Raw genomic sequence first — 15,503 nt, 5'->3', positions numbered from 1 at the left:
TCAAATCAGTTCTGAGTGAAGACGATCAGTTAATGGTCCTGTTTGTGGTTTGATTAGTGTTTTAACATCTGAGAAACTAACACACACACACACACACACACACACACACACACACACACACACACACACACACACACACACACACACACACACACACACACACCACAAACTACACTACTATGTCTCTCAAATACACAACAGCAAATTTTCTTGTGTGTGTAAACCTGCTTATCGATAAAACCTGATTCTGACAGGATGAAAAAGTCGATAATGATTTTTGTTTCTGCTTCAGAGGTTTTTGTAAAAACCTTCCGTCACTGATCCGAGCAGCCTTGGAGCTGCACCCCCCCCCCTCCCCCACACCCAAACTACTGGTGCTACTGCACACTCCTTTAAAAGATAAGAGGATGATTCACTCAGACGTTCGTCACGAGTCTCCGTCAAAGACACGTCGTGCTCTGCAAACGTTGCTGTGAAAGGAAGCGAGTTGACGACAGAGCGGCAGTGAATCAAAAAACAAGTCAAGGACTCGCTCAGGTGAACGGCGAGAGGCGAGCGTCGGCGTTCGCACAAACAAAACTGGCGCCATTGAAAGAAGTTGAAGTCGCAGTCGTCATCAGTGTCTCTCAGAGCTTTTTTTTTATTTCCCATGCATAGTTTGGACAAGAGTGTAGTGGAACTGAAATGAAATGAAAAAATATGGAAAAATAACAGTTTTGACACTCGCTGTGATTTTATCCATCGTGGACGTCCGAGATTAATCATCAACAAAACACATTTCAGAAAGTTTCAGCGATGGTGAATCAACAAAGTCCTTCAAGCTGGAACCATGATGCGTTTAGAAAAAGGGGGAAAGTGCTACAGAACATAAATATATTACAAAAAAACTGAAAACATTAAGCACATTTTATACAACACAGTGCAATAAACAGGGGGGGGGGGGGGGCAGGTTCCTCAATCTGCTTCTTCTTCTTCTTCTTCTTCTTCTTCTTCTTCTTCTTCTTCTCTCCCTTTTAGAACCGAGAGATTAACCAGCACAGCTGTAAACATGTGTCGGGTAAAAACTTCAAACTGTCGCAGAACGAACATCAACCAGTCGTGGAAACAGAGCTCAGGCGAACGTTCACAGATCGGTGGGGAGTTGAGATGGACGACATGACTCTGAGTCGCCCCCTGGTGGCTGGCTGCAGTATAAACCTCACCTCCTCCATGTTAGCAGATAGGACATGGACCATTCAAAAAAAAAAAACCAAATCAAAATAAATATTAGATGGTTTTGTTAATTCTTATCACGCTGATGTTCGTCTTCGTGCTTCTGATCAGTTTTGATTAGTTATTTGAAAGATCATGATTGACAGCTGAAAGCAGATCGTGATTGGTCGAGAGCGTGTGTGTGGGCGGGGCCTTGGTGCCACAAGATTTTTGCTCGAAATGACGTCATAAGAACAAAGATGGCCGCTTTTGTATCCGAGATATTTTAGCTCCATTTTGTACGATCGCAGGATGAGGAGACATGTCGTCCATCTTTGTTTACAGTCTCTGAGAGCTAATGGCGTAAAACTGTAAAAATACTTTACACTAAATAATGTGATAGTTTGTGAAGTGGCACTAAAATACCCGACGTTATAATATCAGATAACTCTGGATTCTTTAAAACTGCATGAATCGGATTATTTTGGTTTCATTTGTTGTAATTTTACTGTTTCGATTGTTGTGTCTCTCGTGAATTAACTTTCCAGCAGCAGGTGAACGTAGCATTTAGCTGCTAAAGAGCTAAGAGACTGAATATTGATCTGGGTTCTACAGCGACGACAGAAACAAAAGACAAATCAGCTGGATTAAAGTCCAGATACGTCCTGGGTTTGTACGTTTACCGTTACGTTAGCCTGTAATCGATGAATTCTAATATTGACTGGTCCACGTCCTCCACTGCGGAGCATCACAGCTGCGTGTTTGAAAGTTTTAGTGTCTCACATGTTGAACAGTCAAATCCTGCAGGAAATGTTTACTTCTCAGAATTTGTGAAAAAAAAAAAAAAAAACAATTTTCGTTTTTAGCTTTAGGATAAAAACACGAGTTCCACAGTTCTGACTAACACTGTATTACAACTCCAAAAGCATCATGGGAAAACTGTGGCGTAAACTGTGTGCGAGTGTGTGTGTGGGTGTGGTTATTACACATGTGCTTACTCGTCTGTGTGAGCTGTTTCTCTAACATGTGACTTTTCCCTGCTGAGCCTTCATCACCGGACAGAAATACAATCATCAAACAGAAATTAAGAAGAAGCCAAAGCACTGATGTGTTTTATGTTCACGTCTGTAAACCAAACGCTCGGTGTCAAAGCGAGTAACTAAGGATCGAAATGTGTGGGGTTTTTTTTTTTTGTACCTTAATATTCGAGGAGCTGCATCGTCCCTGTGTCAGAAACTCTCTCTGCGACCTGATGTGAGAAGCTGAGAGCGAGGAAGCTGTTCTGATCGTGTTGCTAGTCAACGAAGTACAAGAAGGGATAAAAATAAACACTCCACCGGTCCACAGGTCTTAGCATCAATTAAAGACATGAACAAAACACGAGATGCTAGCGTGTTAACAGAGTTCAGTGTGATTACTGTGAGAAGATATTACATATCTACATTTAGAAAATACACTTCAACACAGCCGGCTCCGAACGGTTCCTTCCAACAGTATGAAAAATATACAAATAAAAAATACAAATACTCTCAGACACTAGGTAGTTTTCTGTTGACATGAAATCAGTGAGGACTAAAAGATAAATATTTCACATTTCTTCTCCCTTGTGTTTTAAAGAGAAAATAAAAATTTGTGTGTATGAAAGAAAGAGAGGAAAAGTCGTCCATTTGGAAATATCACCCTTCAGTAATTAGTAACATCGTGATAACATCTGTTTTCAGCTAAAGACACTTTAGCTTCTATAGTTAGCAACAAAAAAAAAAGAGCCAGTGTTGAAACCAAAAGCATCATAGAATTATTTTTTCAGACATCATACACTATGCACAGGTCTTAAAAAAAAAAAATTAACAATGATCAGGTCTTTTCCGTCAAAGAGAAACGACACCTCAGCTCCGGAAAGATTCGAATCAGCATCATCGTTACTGTGAGATCGTCAGAGACGAACGTCTCCGTCAAACAGTCAGAATCTAATCACTACCATCATAAACACACATTTTAACGTCCCATAATGCAACATACAATGAGGCCTGGGAGCGGGAGATGTTGAGTTGGGTATGAAGACAGAGAGCGATCTCAGGACGTTCACCACTGTGAGCTGCGTCCGTCTCTGCTCTTAGTGTCCTACAAACTTTGACCCATATAAGGAGGATTATCACTGTATGTTAGTAACACCACCTGCAGCAGCCGGGGCGTCGGGCCCCGCCAGGTGAGTAACAGTCATTCATTGTCATTTATAGTCACGTCGGCTGAGCGCCAGTTTGGCACCCGTGTGGGAGGACTGGCACAAAGGGACGAGCTGCTTGGAGCTTGGCGAAGGGAAGCCTCCGCTCAGAGAGATAATGGGAGGGAAGCAGGAGGAGGAGGAAGACGAGAATGTCTCGGCTCACTTGACGTGTTCGGCACTGTGGGAAGAGCAGTAGTATTTCTTGTGAGCTATGAAAGTGGAGAGGCTGCTGAACTTGATGTTGCACAGTCGACAGAAGCGGGAGTTACCGTTCTGGACGGGGGAGATCACTGTGGTTTTGGGGATGGGGGGCGGGGCAGACTGGGGAGCGGAGATGTGACTGGAGATCACGGTCGCTGTGGCCTTGTCTTGAAGGTGGGAGGATCCCACTGTCTCTCTTAGGACCTCAGGCACAGGTGACAAAGTCAGAGAGGGAGGCGCTGGGGGGGACACAGGCAGAGGGGAGCCAGCTGAAGGTGAAGTACCCCCAGGTGAAGGAGTGCTGTTTACCAGCGGGGAAACAGGAGAATTGGTTGCGCTCCTGGCCTGCCCGTTGATGCTGTCTCTGTGAACCCTGGACACCAGTCTGGACTGGCTGTTTGGGGTTGTGGAAATGGTCGCAGCAGCTCCGTCTCTTGGACTAAGGCTGGGGCTGCGGCTGACTGCGCGGCCTGGTTGCAGCAGGGCCTCATGCGGTGGCTGAATGGTCGCAACAAGGCTGTGGGTCGTCTTGAAGTGCTCCATAAGGTCACCAGCGATGGGTTTGTTGGGGCAGTATGGGCAGACCACCTGAGTAGAACCAGCACCTGCACCTTTGGCTCCAGCTCCTGGTGTGGCTGCAAGCATGGGGGTCGTATGAGGAGGAGATGTGGCGTCAGAGGCAGGTAAGGCAGACGGATGAGGGCTGGACGATGAGCCTCGAGTCTGAGCGACCCACTCGGCGGGGAGAGCCTTCGCCTCCATAGGGTGCAGAAGATCCGGCCGCTCCTGCTGAGGCCTGCTTTTGGGAGAGGTAGAGGCGGATCTCTTGAGCCTGTGAAGCTGCTCCAAGGTGTGGGGCTGGAGTGTGGTGGCGGGGCAGTAGTAGGTTTTATGAGCCAGGTAGTTCTCGATGCTGTTGAAGCTGATGCTGCAGGCGGTGCACTTGTGATAGTCTGTGAGAGGCAGGGCAGGAAGGATGCTGCTGCTGCTGTGCTGCGGAACATCTCTCAGGCGGGGCCTCTTGCTGAGGTCCATTGGGCCGTCTCCTTCAGGGCTGGAGCTGCCCGCCGCACTGGGAGAAACTTCCTGCTTCACTGCCAAGCCCAGAACGGAGGGAGATGGAGCAGAGGCAGCAGCAGAAGCAGCGGCAGCTGCGGCGGCAGCTGCAGCATTAGCTAAAGCTTCAGTTCTTGCCATGTGGATCTCGTACATCTTCTTCCTCTTACGTGTGCGAATGGGCTGAGGGTGGAAGGCTGCTCCAGTGGTCGCCTTGGCCATGTGTACGGATCGGTGGTTGGATGGGTCGTGGCGAGACGCGCAGTAGAAGCGTTTGTGAACAGTGTAGTTCTCATGACGGCTGAAGCGGATGTTGCAGGCCACGCAGAAGGTTCTGTTGGGATCATCTTCCAGGTCCTCGGCAGAACCGCTCGCTGGACTCTGGCTGCCTTCACTTGCTCTTCCTCCTACGCCCCCTCCTCCCGCACTTGTAGCCCCACCTTCCCCTTCAGAAGAAGATGATATTCCCTCTCTCACTGCAGGAGTTTCTATCTTCACCTCCAACACTCTCCTGGTTTCTGTCGCTCCAGCAGGAGAGTCAGAGTCCGCAGGAGAAGCCGAGGCAGCTCTACTTGCTGCTCCGCCCTGAGGGGAGGCGGAGGAGCCATGCGCTCCACTCGAAGGCACCGAGGCTGAGGTTGCATCCCTCGTCAATCCAGGGCCTGAATCTGAGGTGGCTCCTTCTGCTTGGTGCCTGCTGGAGCAGTAAAGCCTCTTGTGTGCATAGAAGTTGTTGATGTTGTTGAAGGTGATGTCGCACTCAAAGCAGGTGGCTCCTTTGTGAGGAGGAGTGGCTGCGGCTGTGGATGCGGTCGGACCAGCAGGGAAAAACGCTGCTGGGCTGTTCTGAGGAGCCGGCTGTCCCTGTTTCAGACGACTGTGGACCATCTCGGACATTTTTGCCAGTATTTCCGAGGCCTGGGGCAAAATGGCCGCCTCAGGGTTAAACATGTACTGTGGCAAGAACATTGCTCCTCCGGGAAGAACCGACTCTGCACCTCCTACAGGCGCAGGGCTGGAACCAGGAGTGGGGCTCGTTGGTTCCGCCTTCACGGTGGTGGTGGCTGGACTCTTCGGAGAGCCTGACGTCTGACTAGATGAAGTGGCGATGTGTCCCTCTGTCGTTTTCCTTATGTCTTCTCGGTTCCCCTCCTCTCCACCAGCCTCCTCCTCCTCCTCCTCTCCATCCTCCGTGATCTCCATTTGTTGGATCTCTGAGTCTGAATGCGGCTCCTCCTTTATCTTCAGCTCAGTGATTGCTGCAGCAGGAGGACTGTAGTTCCGGGGAGTGGCTGAGCTGCCGTTAGCGCCCGGGCTGGATGAGTCCGGTTTAGGGACACAGGCTAGTGGCTCCCTTTCGTTTGGAGACAGCTGGAGCTGAGGGGCGTCGACTAACGATGGGGTGATTTGGCGAGGGGTGGGGCTCCTCTCGGCCGGGACCCTGACCTCGAGGTGGGTTCGTACGTGCTGCTGAAGCTGGGCGGGAGAGTCAGAGTTGTGGCCGCACACTTGACACTTCAGCACCACTCCGGAGTCTCCTGGACTGAGACCTGAGACAGAAAGTCCAGATTAGTCAAACAATAAGATTGAGCAGACACTGATATCGAACCCTATATTAACTCACAATGACACGCTTTTCCACACGGACAGAACCTTGTTAGGTTCCGTCGTTCTCTGAATCTAAGTACGGATCCCCCGACTGAACTATGCTAATCAAGTTTTCATATTAACTCAATACTCAAAGTTTATTACAACAGAACTTCAGAAGAAAAAGAAAGACTCCAGTTTAGTTCAGTTTTCTTTTAGTCACGAACACAGATTGTAAATAAAGATGGGTGACAAGACGGCGCCCCCTGCTGGAGGAACCAGTTCAGGTGGTTAATCTGTTTCCAATGATCTGACCCCCTCCCCCCACCCCAGTTCTAACCCTAACTGACAGTATTCTCCACGATGTCCCTCGTCCAGCTTGAAGTTGTGAAAGTGCCTGTTGATGAAACGTCCGTGTCTTCTGGTAACAACAATGGTAGCGACTCACCCGTGGACAGGGGCAGCTTGGGAAGTCCCGGCCCTGGGGAGTAGACCTCGCTGCGAGACCCGGGCTGACACACCATGTGGCTGGTGACCAGGTGGCTGTAGAGGATGTCCCTCGTGGTGGAGACAAAGCCGCAGCCATGACACAAGCCGTTCAGCGTGTCTGTGTGCACCTTAAGGTGGCGCTCACAGTTTGCTTTAGTGGTGAAGGCTGAGAGGCAGATGAGACAGACGAAAGGACGTTCACCTGTGGGAGGACAGAGACAGACCATGTGTCAGAGGGACGGAAAAAGAAGATCGGACCTCAGTGTCTTCACGCCATCTGCTGGTCAGACATGAATCCTTCTCTCACCGCTGTGTGTGCGCATGTGGATCTCCAGAGAGCTGGCGCTGGGGCAGCTCTTGTTGCATTGTGGGAAGGGGCAGACGCGTTCGTTGGGGTACGACTCCTTGGGCTTGTCTTGCGGAGGTGACGAGGCTGCAGCCGGCTGCTTCTGACGGCTGGCACAGTAATACATGAGGTGAGCCTGCAGGTTCCTCTCACTGCGGTACCAGATGCCACAGTCCTTACACGGGAAAATGTCCTCTGATGGCGAGAAGAACAGAAACACGACAAATGAGTCGTAGAAAACATCATGTTCACACAAAGAGGACTGACGGAGAAGCCGGGGTCTGAATAACCAGGTGACACACTTCAATCTCACACTAACATTTACTTTTCATTGTTTATTATTTCATTCATGCACACGGGCGGGGAAATGAGGATGTTTTGGTTAATCCAACAATTTGGTGAGAATATACAAAACAGCAGGAAACTTGGTTGAAGGACGAACGACGGGTCAGAGAAGTTTTAGTGTGAACCGGGATCAGAGGATGGATCCAGGAATTATTTTTTGCGTTCTTCAATATTGTGAGATTTTCCAACATTTTCCGTCTTTTCTCAGAGAATATTTCCCAGATTTCTGTCCGTCACACAAACACACCCACAAGCCATTGCTGTATCCATGGCAACAGGGCACATAGTCCACGTGGACAACAGCTTATTATAGATATTAAGATTATAGGGGTTTGCAGGAATGTGTGAACGTGTCACGTGATCATGTTTGCGTTGTTTTGGGAAACACAGGACGTGACTGACAGGAAGCAGCAGAGGCCTGTGGGGAAAACACTCAAAGAGCTGCAGTGCCATCTTGTGGCCAAAGACAACATTACGGCTCTCACACAGTTATTGGTTTTGCATGAATGGAAGAAGAGAGTAAATTGCTGAGGATGTCTTTACAGGAAGTATTTGTTATATTTGTGTACATTTTAAACTCTTTAATGAACCTCTGACTCCACTGTAGAGAAGAGATTGTCTGAATATCAACAAAACTCCACTCGATAACTGAAACTACATAAAAATACTCTATGTACTCAATTGTACAAACAAGAACACGTACATATTTTATTCTTCAGGTTTTCATTCCTTAGACACAATACTCACTATTGACAACGGCAGTGGCCAAGATGGCGGCCATGCCAGCTTGCTGTGGGAGGAGCTGAATGTCGGAGCGCAGCGTCGCCGGGTACGGTGGCTCCTCCTTCACCGCAGGTTGATTCTGGGTAACGTGGCCGAGCGGTGGAGAGAGCTGGGCCAGAGGAGGGGAGGAGGGGGAGCCGGGAGGAGGAGGAGACAGGGACGCCAGGAGGCCTTCGCCCGCCGCCAGCTCCCTGGTCACCTTACAGAACAACCGGTCGCCTGAAAACACACAAAACAACTTGAAACATTTAAAAGTGAACTGAACGTCTCTTTTCATAGCAGCTGATCTGGAACGCTCACTTTTATTTTTTTGTTAATCTGTTGAATGTGCATTGTTACTTAAGTCATGAAGTTTATATTGAATTTAAAATTGTTTGAGAGATGATTTATCTGATTATTCTGAAGAATGTAGTTTGTGGTGATGTTGTAAATCTGCATTTCTATTTTTATCATAAAGAGGTGGACAAAATAATAGAAACTCGGGCGCCGTGAACGCCCTGCTAACGACGCCTCGGAGCGAGACACAGACTCAGAGGCGTTTTTTTATTGACAGACTGAGTTTGTTCTGGGTGCGGTCACTCACCTCGGCTGTAGATGCTACAGTTGGCAGCTGAGGGGTCAGAGGTCAGAGGGAGTCGAGTAATCCAACAATCTGGATCTTCACACATCAACTTAGAGCTCTGCAACACAGAGACACGAGAGGTGAACGACCTTTTCACTGAAGAACTATTTGTACCGACACGGAGGGTGAAGCCAGTCAAACATGTCGGCTCCAGCTCTCTCACATCGGATGTGATAAAAACTGTGATGACATTTTTCCTAGTTTTACCTTTTATTTACACGAGAATACAAATAAATACACAGAACAATCATCCACCAGCCTCTGATCCCCACTGAGCTTCACTGCAAAACCTCCGGCAGATATTTCTATAAGTGATAACTTAGAGTAAACAAATAAGTCCATCTATGTCTTTAAAGGTCTGGAACCACAGTTTCTATGTATCTGATATAAATCAACATTTTAATCTGTGTCAATTGTCAAAGTTCATTTTTTACCGCAGGACATCAGACCAAGAGTCTAATCTGATAAAGTTGTATTAAATGTTCTGTTCATGTTTATATCTTTACATCCTCAACACAGTTTCACAAATTAAATTGATGCTCCTCAAACATTTGTTGCCTCCCAGTTTTCTTTTTTTAACAGATTTATATGAAAACACGAGCATCGATTGTTGTCGAGGGTGAAGACACAGTCACACGGTGTCGTCCAGCGTGTGGCCGCTGGTAAACACTGTTTATAGAAAAGACTGGCAGCGAACACACGGTGATTACAACCCCAGATGGAAATGAGGAAATGAAGGGAGCACGGGCCGAACAAAGCCACGCAGGAAAAAAAGGAGAAGAAAAAAGAGAAGAGGAAGAGAAGAGGAAGAGAGACCCCGGGGGAGAGTGAGAGAAGAAAGGGAGGAGAAAGAAGATCTGATGAGGTCGACAGGCGGCTATTCACACAGCTGCCATAATAAGATCCACAGTGGATACAGTGGACAAAGGCCGGAGAGTCGGCATCCAGTGTCTGTAGGTATGAGAGAGAGAGGGAGGGAAGGGAGAGAGAGAGAGGGAGGGAGGGAGAGAGAGAGAGGGAAGGAGGGAGGGAGAGAGAGAGAGGGAGGGAGAGAGAGAACAATCTTGTCTTTGTCCACACGAGGTACCAGGAGTATTTCCTCTGACAATCACTCCCAGGACACAGGTTTATCCCATGTCTCCATGACACACACACACACACACACACACACACACACACACACACACAGAGAAGTGAGTTGATTCTACAACTAACAAAGAAACTTCAAAACACAACAACACAGAAGTCAACGTACAGAAACTTGGATGAGCTCCGTCGTGGATTGAGAGAATAGAGAGAGGGGGGAGGTGAAGTGGAAGACAAGAGTGGACGTTACAGGACTTCACCAACACATGCTGGTGTTTTACTGGAATTGTTACTCATGTGGAATTGTGCGTCACATCTTAATCTCTCCTCTATCAAACCCACTGTGCCACGTTCACTCATCTCTGTGGTGCAGTGCCATGATCTCTCCACCAGGAGGCAGCCTGCCCTCAGCACTGGACCTGAGTGTCCTCAGCACTGAGCCTGAGCTGGATGTCACAGGTCAAAGTTCACATGACGGAGCGGCCTGATTGTTTGTCTCTGTGTGAACCCGCCGCTCCCACACTTCACTGTTTCCATGTGTGTGATTTTACAGGCAGAAGATTTTACTGCTCCAATGTTGTTATTCTCCTTTTTAAAGCTGGAGTTTATCTCATATCTAAAATAATGAATATTCTCCGTCTGAATTAAAGACTTAAATATTCGAGGAATGGCATCACCGATGGCAGCCTTTTAAAAAAAAAAAATCTCTAAACCCTAATCAGCACTTACTCATCAAATTCTAATTTCCCTGTTATTGCTTTCTTTTGTAATTTTACAGTGATTATTATTCCTTTGTGTTATCAGCGGTGCTGCGTTTACAGACGAGCTGATCAGTGTGAACACAGCGGACAGTGTTGTGTTGAGGAACAGGAAGTGTGTTTCTTATAAACTCACACATTTCACACATTCGGCCCCAAAATAATTACACAGATAAACAAATATCCTCATGTGTCTGACATCGTTTACATCCGTCTGTAATGAACTGAACACAACCTGGTCCCACTGTCTCTAAACGTCCTTCATTACACAACACACACACACACAGACACACACACACACACACAACCAACACAACACACGGAGTACATGCAATAATTAATTAAAAGATCATTTCATGTACATTAAACCGACGGTGGTTTGTGACGACTGCATTTCGTTTTGATTTCACATTTTTCCTTGTGCACCTTTAAATGAATTGTTCCATTAGAAGAGACGAAGTGATGCAGCTCAGAATCAGGGTTACGTTCAATCTGAAAATGTTTTGCTGAAGTTTAAAGGTTGAACAACGTGTTTCCCCTAAACGTTGTGGAGCCGTTCGTCCAACCAGTGTGTTTTAAAAAGGCAGCGACACGAGGATCCTAAAGTTTCTGTGACGATGTTAATGTTGAATCAAACACGTCCCTGTTCTTCACCAACGCATCTGTCAGATTAAAACCACTGTCGGCTGTTTGCGAACAGAAATCACCAACGTGTGGATTTGGATCCAGAGCAGGAAGAGAGCGAGACACCTGATGAACGATTCATGTTCGCAGTGTGAACAGGAGAACAGAATCATGTGATTCCAGGAATTACAGAGCAGACTTTGAGATTTGTGGTAAATACGACTTCTACGAGCCGAGTGAAGGCGTCAGGACAAATAACTTCCACTTCAACACAGTTTCATCTCCGCAGGAAAAACTAAAGACAAATCCAGAAAGACGACCCACATGTTGTGTTCCGAGTCTTAGTCAGAGCCGAAACCTGGAATACCTGAGGAGGACGGACGGTGGGAGGACGGTGGGAAGACGGTGAGAAGAGAGGACAGAAGGAAGCCTCTCAGTCTGCTGTGTACTGAAGACTGAGGCAGAGCATATTGTATTTCATGGAGAACCAGCGCTGATGTGGAGATACGGCTGCTTTTGTTTTAATTTGTAACCCAATGCTGGAGCCGTCTGAGCTGTAAGTACTGCTAATTTGTTTCAGACTAATTCATCACGGCCACGGCTTTGGAATTCACCATGATAGGGCAATGGGGAGAGCTCAGTGGCAGAACACACACACACACAGACACACACAGACACACACAGACACACACAAACACAGATACACACAAACACAGACACACACACAGAAAAAGAAAAACACGCAGGCTTGTTCGTCAAAGATCTAAAATACAGAGTGATTACTTATCTTCACACTTAAGTAGTATGATTCTCTCCCAATCGTTTCTTATATGAGAATTAATTACATCTTCATTAAAAGTCAATATTGTTCTCCACTTCTCCCTGACGGAGTTTCCCCTTCAGCTACGTCAGCACGTTTTGTCCTCGGGCTTTAACTTTCACTGCACTCGTGGAAAAAAAGAAAAAAGAGGAAAAACATCAAACCCTGTATCTCTGGTGGAGTTTCTGATCGATGGTTATTTAACATCACAGATGTAATTTTCACTTTATTTTCATATCTGATGTCTGACCACGGAAATCAGTCCAGCGTGACGCGGCCGATAAATGTGACTTCCATCCTCACGTTTCCCAAAACGCTCCAACCTGAGATATTCAAAACTACGTTCTTAAATCTAGTTCCACTCAGAAACCACTCGAGGCCCCGACAGGAACAAGAAGCGTCCAACAGGAAGAGGAGACGCCGACGCTGCAGGAATCCTGTGGACTCATCAGGATTCAGGAAACACCGCGGCAGCGACAGTGGCATGACACACGCTGCCGCACGTACAGTCTGTGGAAAGTCGTGCAGGTCTCGAGTCAGTCACTCAGTCAGTGTGTCCTCGACATGACCGCAGCTGAATTTAAAGGAGAAACTCATCGACTGGTGCCGCGGCAGATTCCGCTGCTTCTCCGTCAGGAAGTTAAAGAGGAGGATTTAAAACACACACAGGTTAGAATCCCGGGTGACTGAAGATGAGCGGTTTCTTTTCCTGGGTCACCAGAAGTTTAAACTCCAGAGGTTCATCAATGAGATGTTGATGTTTCGCATGTTTTTCAAGTTGTTTACGAGGAAACACCTTCAACATCGTTGTGCTGCTTTCCCTCCCACTGATACAAATACACACAACACACACACAACAAACACACAACACACACAGCTTCACGTACGTGTGAATCAGAGGCAGAGGGCCAGAGTGTGTGTGTGTAATTAACCAGGCCAGAGGAGAATACAGATGCCAGAGATGTGGGAGAGCGAGAGGCCACTGGATGGTATCAAACTCTTTTCACGTCTCTTGGTCTGACGCCGATCTCACTGATTCCAAACGGCCGAGAGTCATCGCAGGAACACGACCAGAGCAAGGTTCAGCCCCCTGTGACGCCGACCGTCTGGATCCTCGCCGGTTTATTTTTTATTTGGAAAATAAAGTGAAGCCGAAGCGTCTTGATCGTAAACTGGTGTCTGGCTGCCTCCTCCGTGTTAGCGGATGGGACATGAATGTTTCCGAGAGGGTTTCTGTCATTTCTAATCACACAGACGCATCTTAAAGTTTGGTTTTAATTCGTTATTCGCTGACACAAATGTGTAGAATATTTCATAATCAACCGCTGAGACGATATGAACAGTGACAGTTTGGAGCTGAAGGAGAAAAAGAAACACGTGGCCGTAATTTGATTTTCAGGTTCCTGCCATTCGATCCAGAGCAACCTGATCGATTAGAGATCTACAGATTCGTCCCCACCGATGAAGGTGTCTCCTCCGCCACCACCCCTCTCACCCCGACATCCGCCCAGCGCCGCGTCTATCAGCGGGATGTCAGGCCTCCCTGGCAGAGCTCCATCTTGGTGGAGAGCGTCGCCTTAAGCCCCATCAGCCGGAGGAGAGTCTTTGAGCTACAGTCTAAGCCCCTCGCCCGGACCCTGGTCCCCTCATGAATATTAACCAGCCCCGAGCCCGGCTTTAATCTGCCTGATACCCGCACTGCTGCCGCTGAGACGATAGCGAATCTAATTATTTGGTCTGATATTAACCCCCCCCCCCCCCCACCACCACCACCACACACACCATTCCACCCCCAACAGCCTGTCTTCACTATAGCTGCTGTGACATATGTGTGTGTGTGTGCAGACACACACTGACTGAGCCACCTTCTTTTAACAAAGTCAATTCACACACACATCCCCCCCCCCCCATCTCTCTCTCACCTCCCCACCAACCGCCCTCCACCTCCAGCGCAGCCTGCGACGCCCTCTCCTTATCAGGCCCAAAAACGCCCTCCTCCTCCGCCGATAAAACTTGAATGCAAATGATGCCAGGCTGATTTCATTTCTTCATTTTCTTCCTCCGTACCCTCTCTCACTATCAGAATGCCTCCCCCTCCCCTCCCCCCCCCCCCAACTCTCAGGGGAAACAAATAGCAGCGAAGATTGTGATGATGATGATGATGATGATGATGGGAAACAGAAAACACAACTTTCCCTTAAGTAACCCAAATGTGTAACCCCCCCCCCCCCCCCCCCATTTAAATACATGTGCATATACATGTAAAAATGCCCCCCCCCCCCCCACACCATGCAGATGAGCAGGTCCGTGCAGCTGTCAACGGCCTCCGCTGGTTAATTAGTGTGTTTGTTTATGCAAATCACTGGTTCACATCTCGAACATCTGCGTCTCAGTGGTGTCTAATGTTTCACAGGGTCGAATACGATTCACACTGTTCTAGAAAGGTCCATCATGGTCATTACACGGTCTGTGGGACGCAACACACACAAAGAGTGTTTCACAGAAGGTTTGATATTAAAATACTCCGATTTTTATATTTATTAAGATTTTCAAGTGTTTTTTTTTTCTTATCTTTTAATATTCTTGCAACTATATATTTTTCCATGCAGCCGAGGCAATGTCACAGTTTAAATAATTAAAAACACCTGTGTTATCACGACACGGTCGGATCAACGCTGACACGAAGTATAAATCTTCTTCAGTGAGTTTCGACTCCCGGACTTTATGCAAACTTCAGAGGTTTTATTCTGCGGTGCCGCTGAACGTGTGGACGTGGGTCACATTAACGACGGGAGGGCGAGCGACCGAAACACATCTTCATTAGGCCGAAGTAGTTTCAGTTTATGTGAACTTAATGAACTTTAAATCACATTGCACCAACTTAACATGTAAAACACCTTTGTAAGGATGCAGATGTGTTTTTATTGTTTAAAATGAAAATCAGTTTGTTCTTTGCCTCTTTTACACCAGATGGTGAGAACACTCGGGTTTAGTAAACGCATTCCTTCCCCATCGCCAGAGGAGGAGTTTCCAGTTGTGCACCACAGATAAAAGCTATAGGCGTCATTAGGGCCATGACGCTCGGGGTCGGTGTTCTGAGCATCTTCACAGTCGTCGAGAACAAGGATTCACTGAACCTGCTTCACTCTTCAGGCTGCTTCCTTGTTTCCCTCCTGGTTGAACTTGTTTCAGTTGTTTTTCTCCAGTGCGTCAAGTTCGAGGCTCAACTGAAAGTTCAGGCAGCGTCTCACCTCGCTGTCTTTCTGAATGAGTGCGTTCACCCGGGTGTCAATTTTCCATCGCTGCCGATCGGAGCCGATAAAAACACCGAATCGCTTTGACCTGAGAATTACTGACGACTGCGTCCGTTC

General features: G+C 47.5%; 1 protein-coding gene across 1 annotated transcript in view; it reads right to left on the bottom strand.

Annotated features, from left to right (window-relative positions):
- Positions 1 to 616: 616 nt before the first annotated feature.
- zfpm1 (zinc finger protein, FOG family member 1) overlaps positions 617 to 15,503 on the bottom strand; it is a 76,146-nt gene continuing 61,259 nt past the window's right edge. The window contains exons 5-9 of the mRNA XM_069528513.1: positions 8,806 to 8,902; positions 8,187 to 8,441; positions 7,056 to 7,289; positions 6,708 to 6,950; positions 617 to 6,222 (exon numbers count right to left, since the gene is read on the bottom strand). Coding sequence (XP_069384614.1) covers positions 3,575 to 6,222; positions 6,708 to 6,950; positions 7,056 to 7,289; positions 8,187 to 8,441; positions 8,806 to 8,902 — 3,477 coding nt within the window. The 3' untranslated portion in view covers positions 617 to 3,574. The remainder of the gene's footprint in view (positions 6,223 to 6,707; positions 6,951 to 7,055; positions 7,290 to 8,186; positions 8,442 to 8,805; positions 8,903 to 15,503) is intronic.

Source organism: Paralichthys olivaceus, chromosome 7 (genome assembly GCF_024713975.1).
Source record: "Paralichthys olivaceus isolate ysfri-2021 chromosome 7, ASM2471397v2, whole genome shotgun sequence".
NCBI classification, from domain to species: domain Eukaryota; kingdom Metazoa; phylum Chordata; class Actinopteri; order Pleuronectiformes; family Paralichthyidae; genus Paralichthys; species Paralichthys olivaceus.
This window is presented reverse-complemented; position numbering and strand designations above follow the sequence as displayed.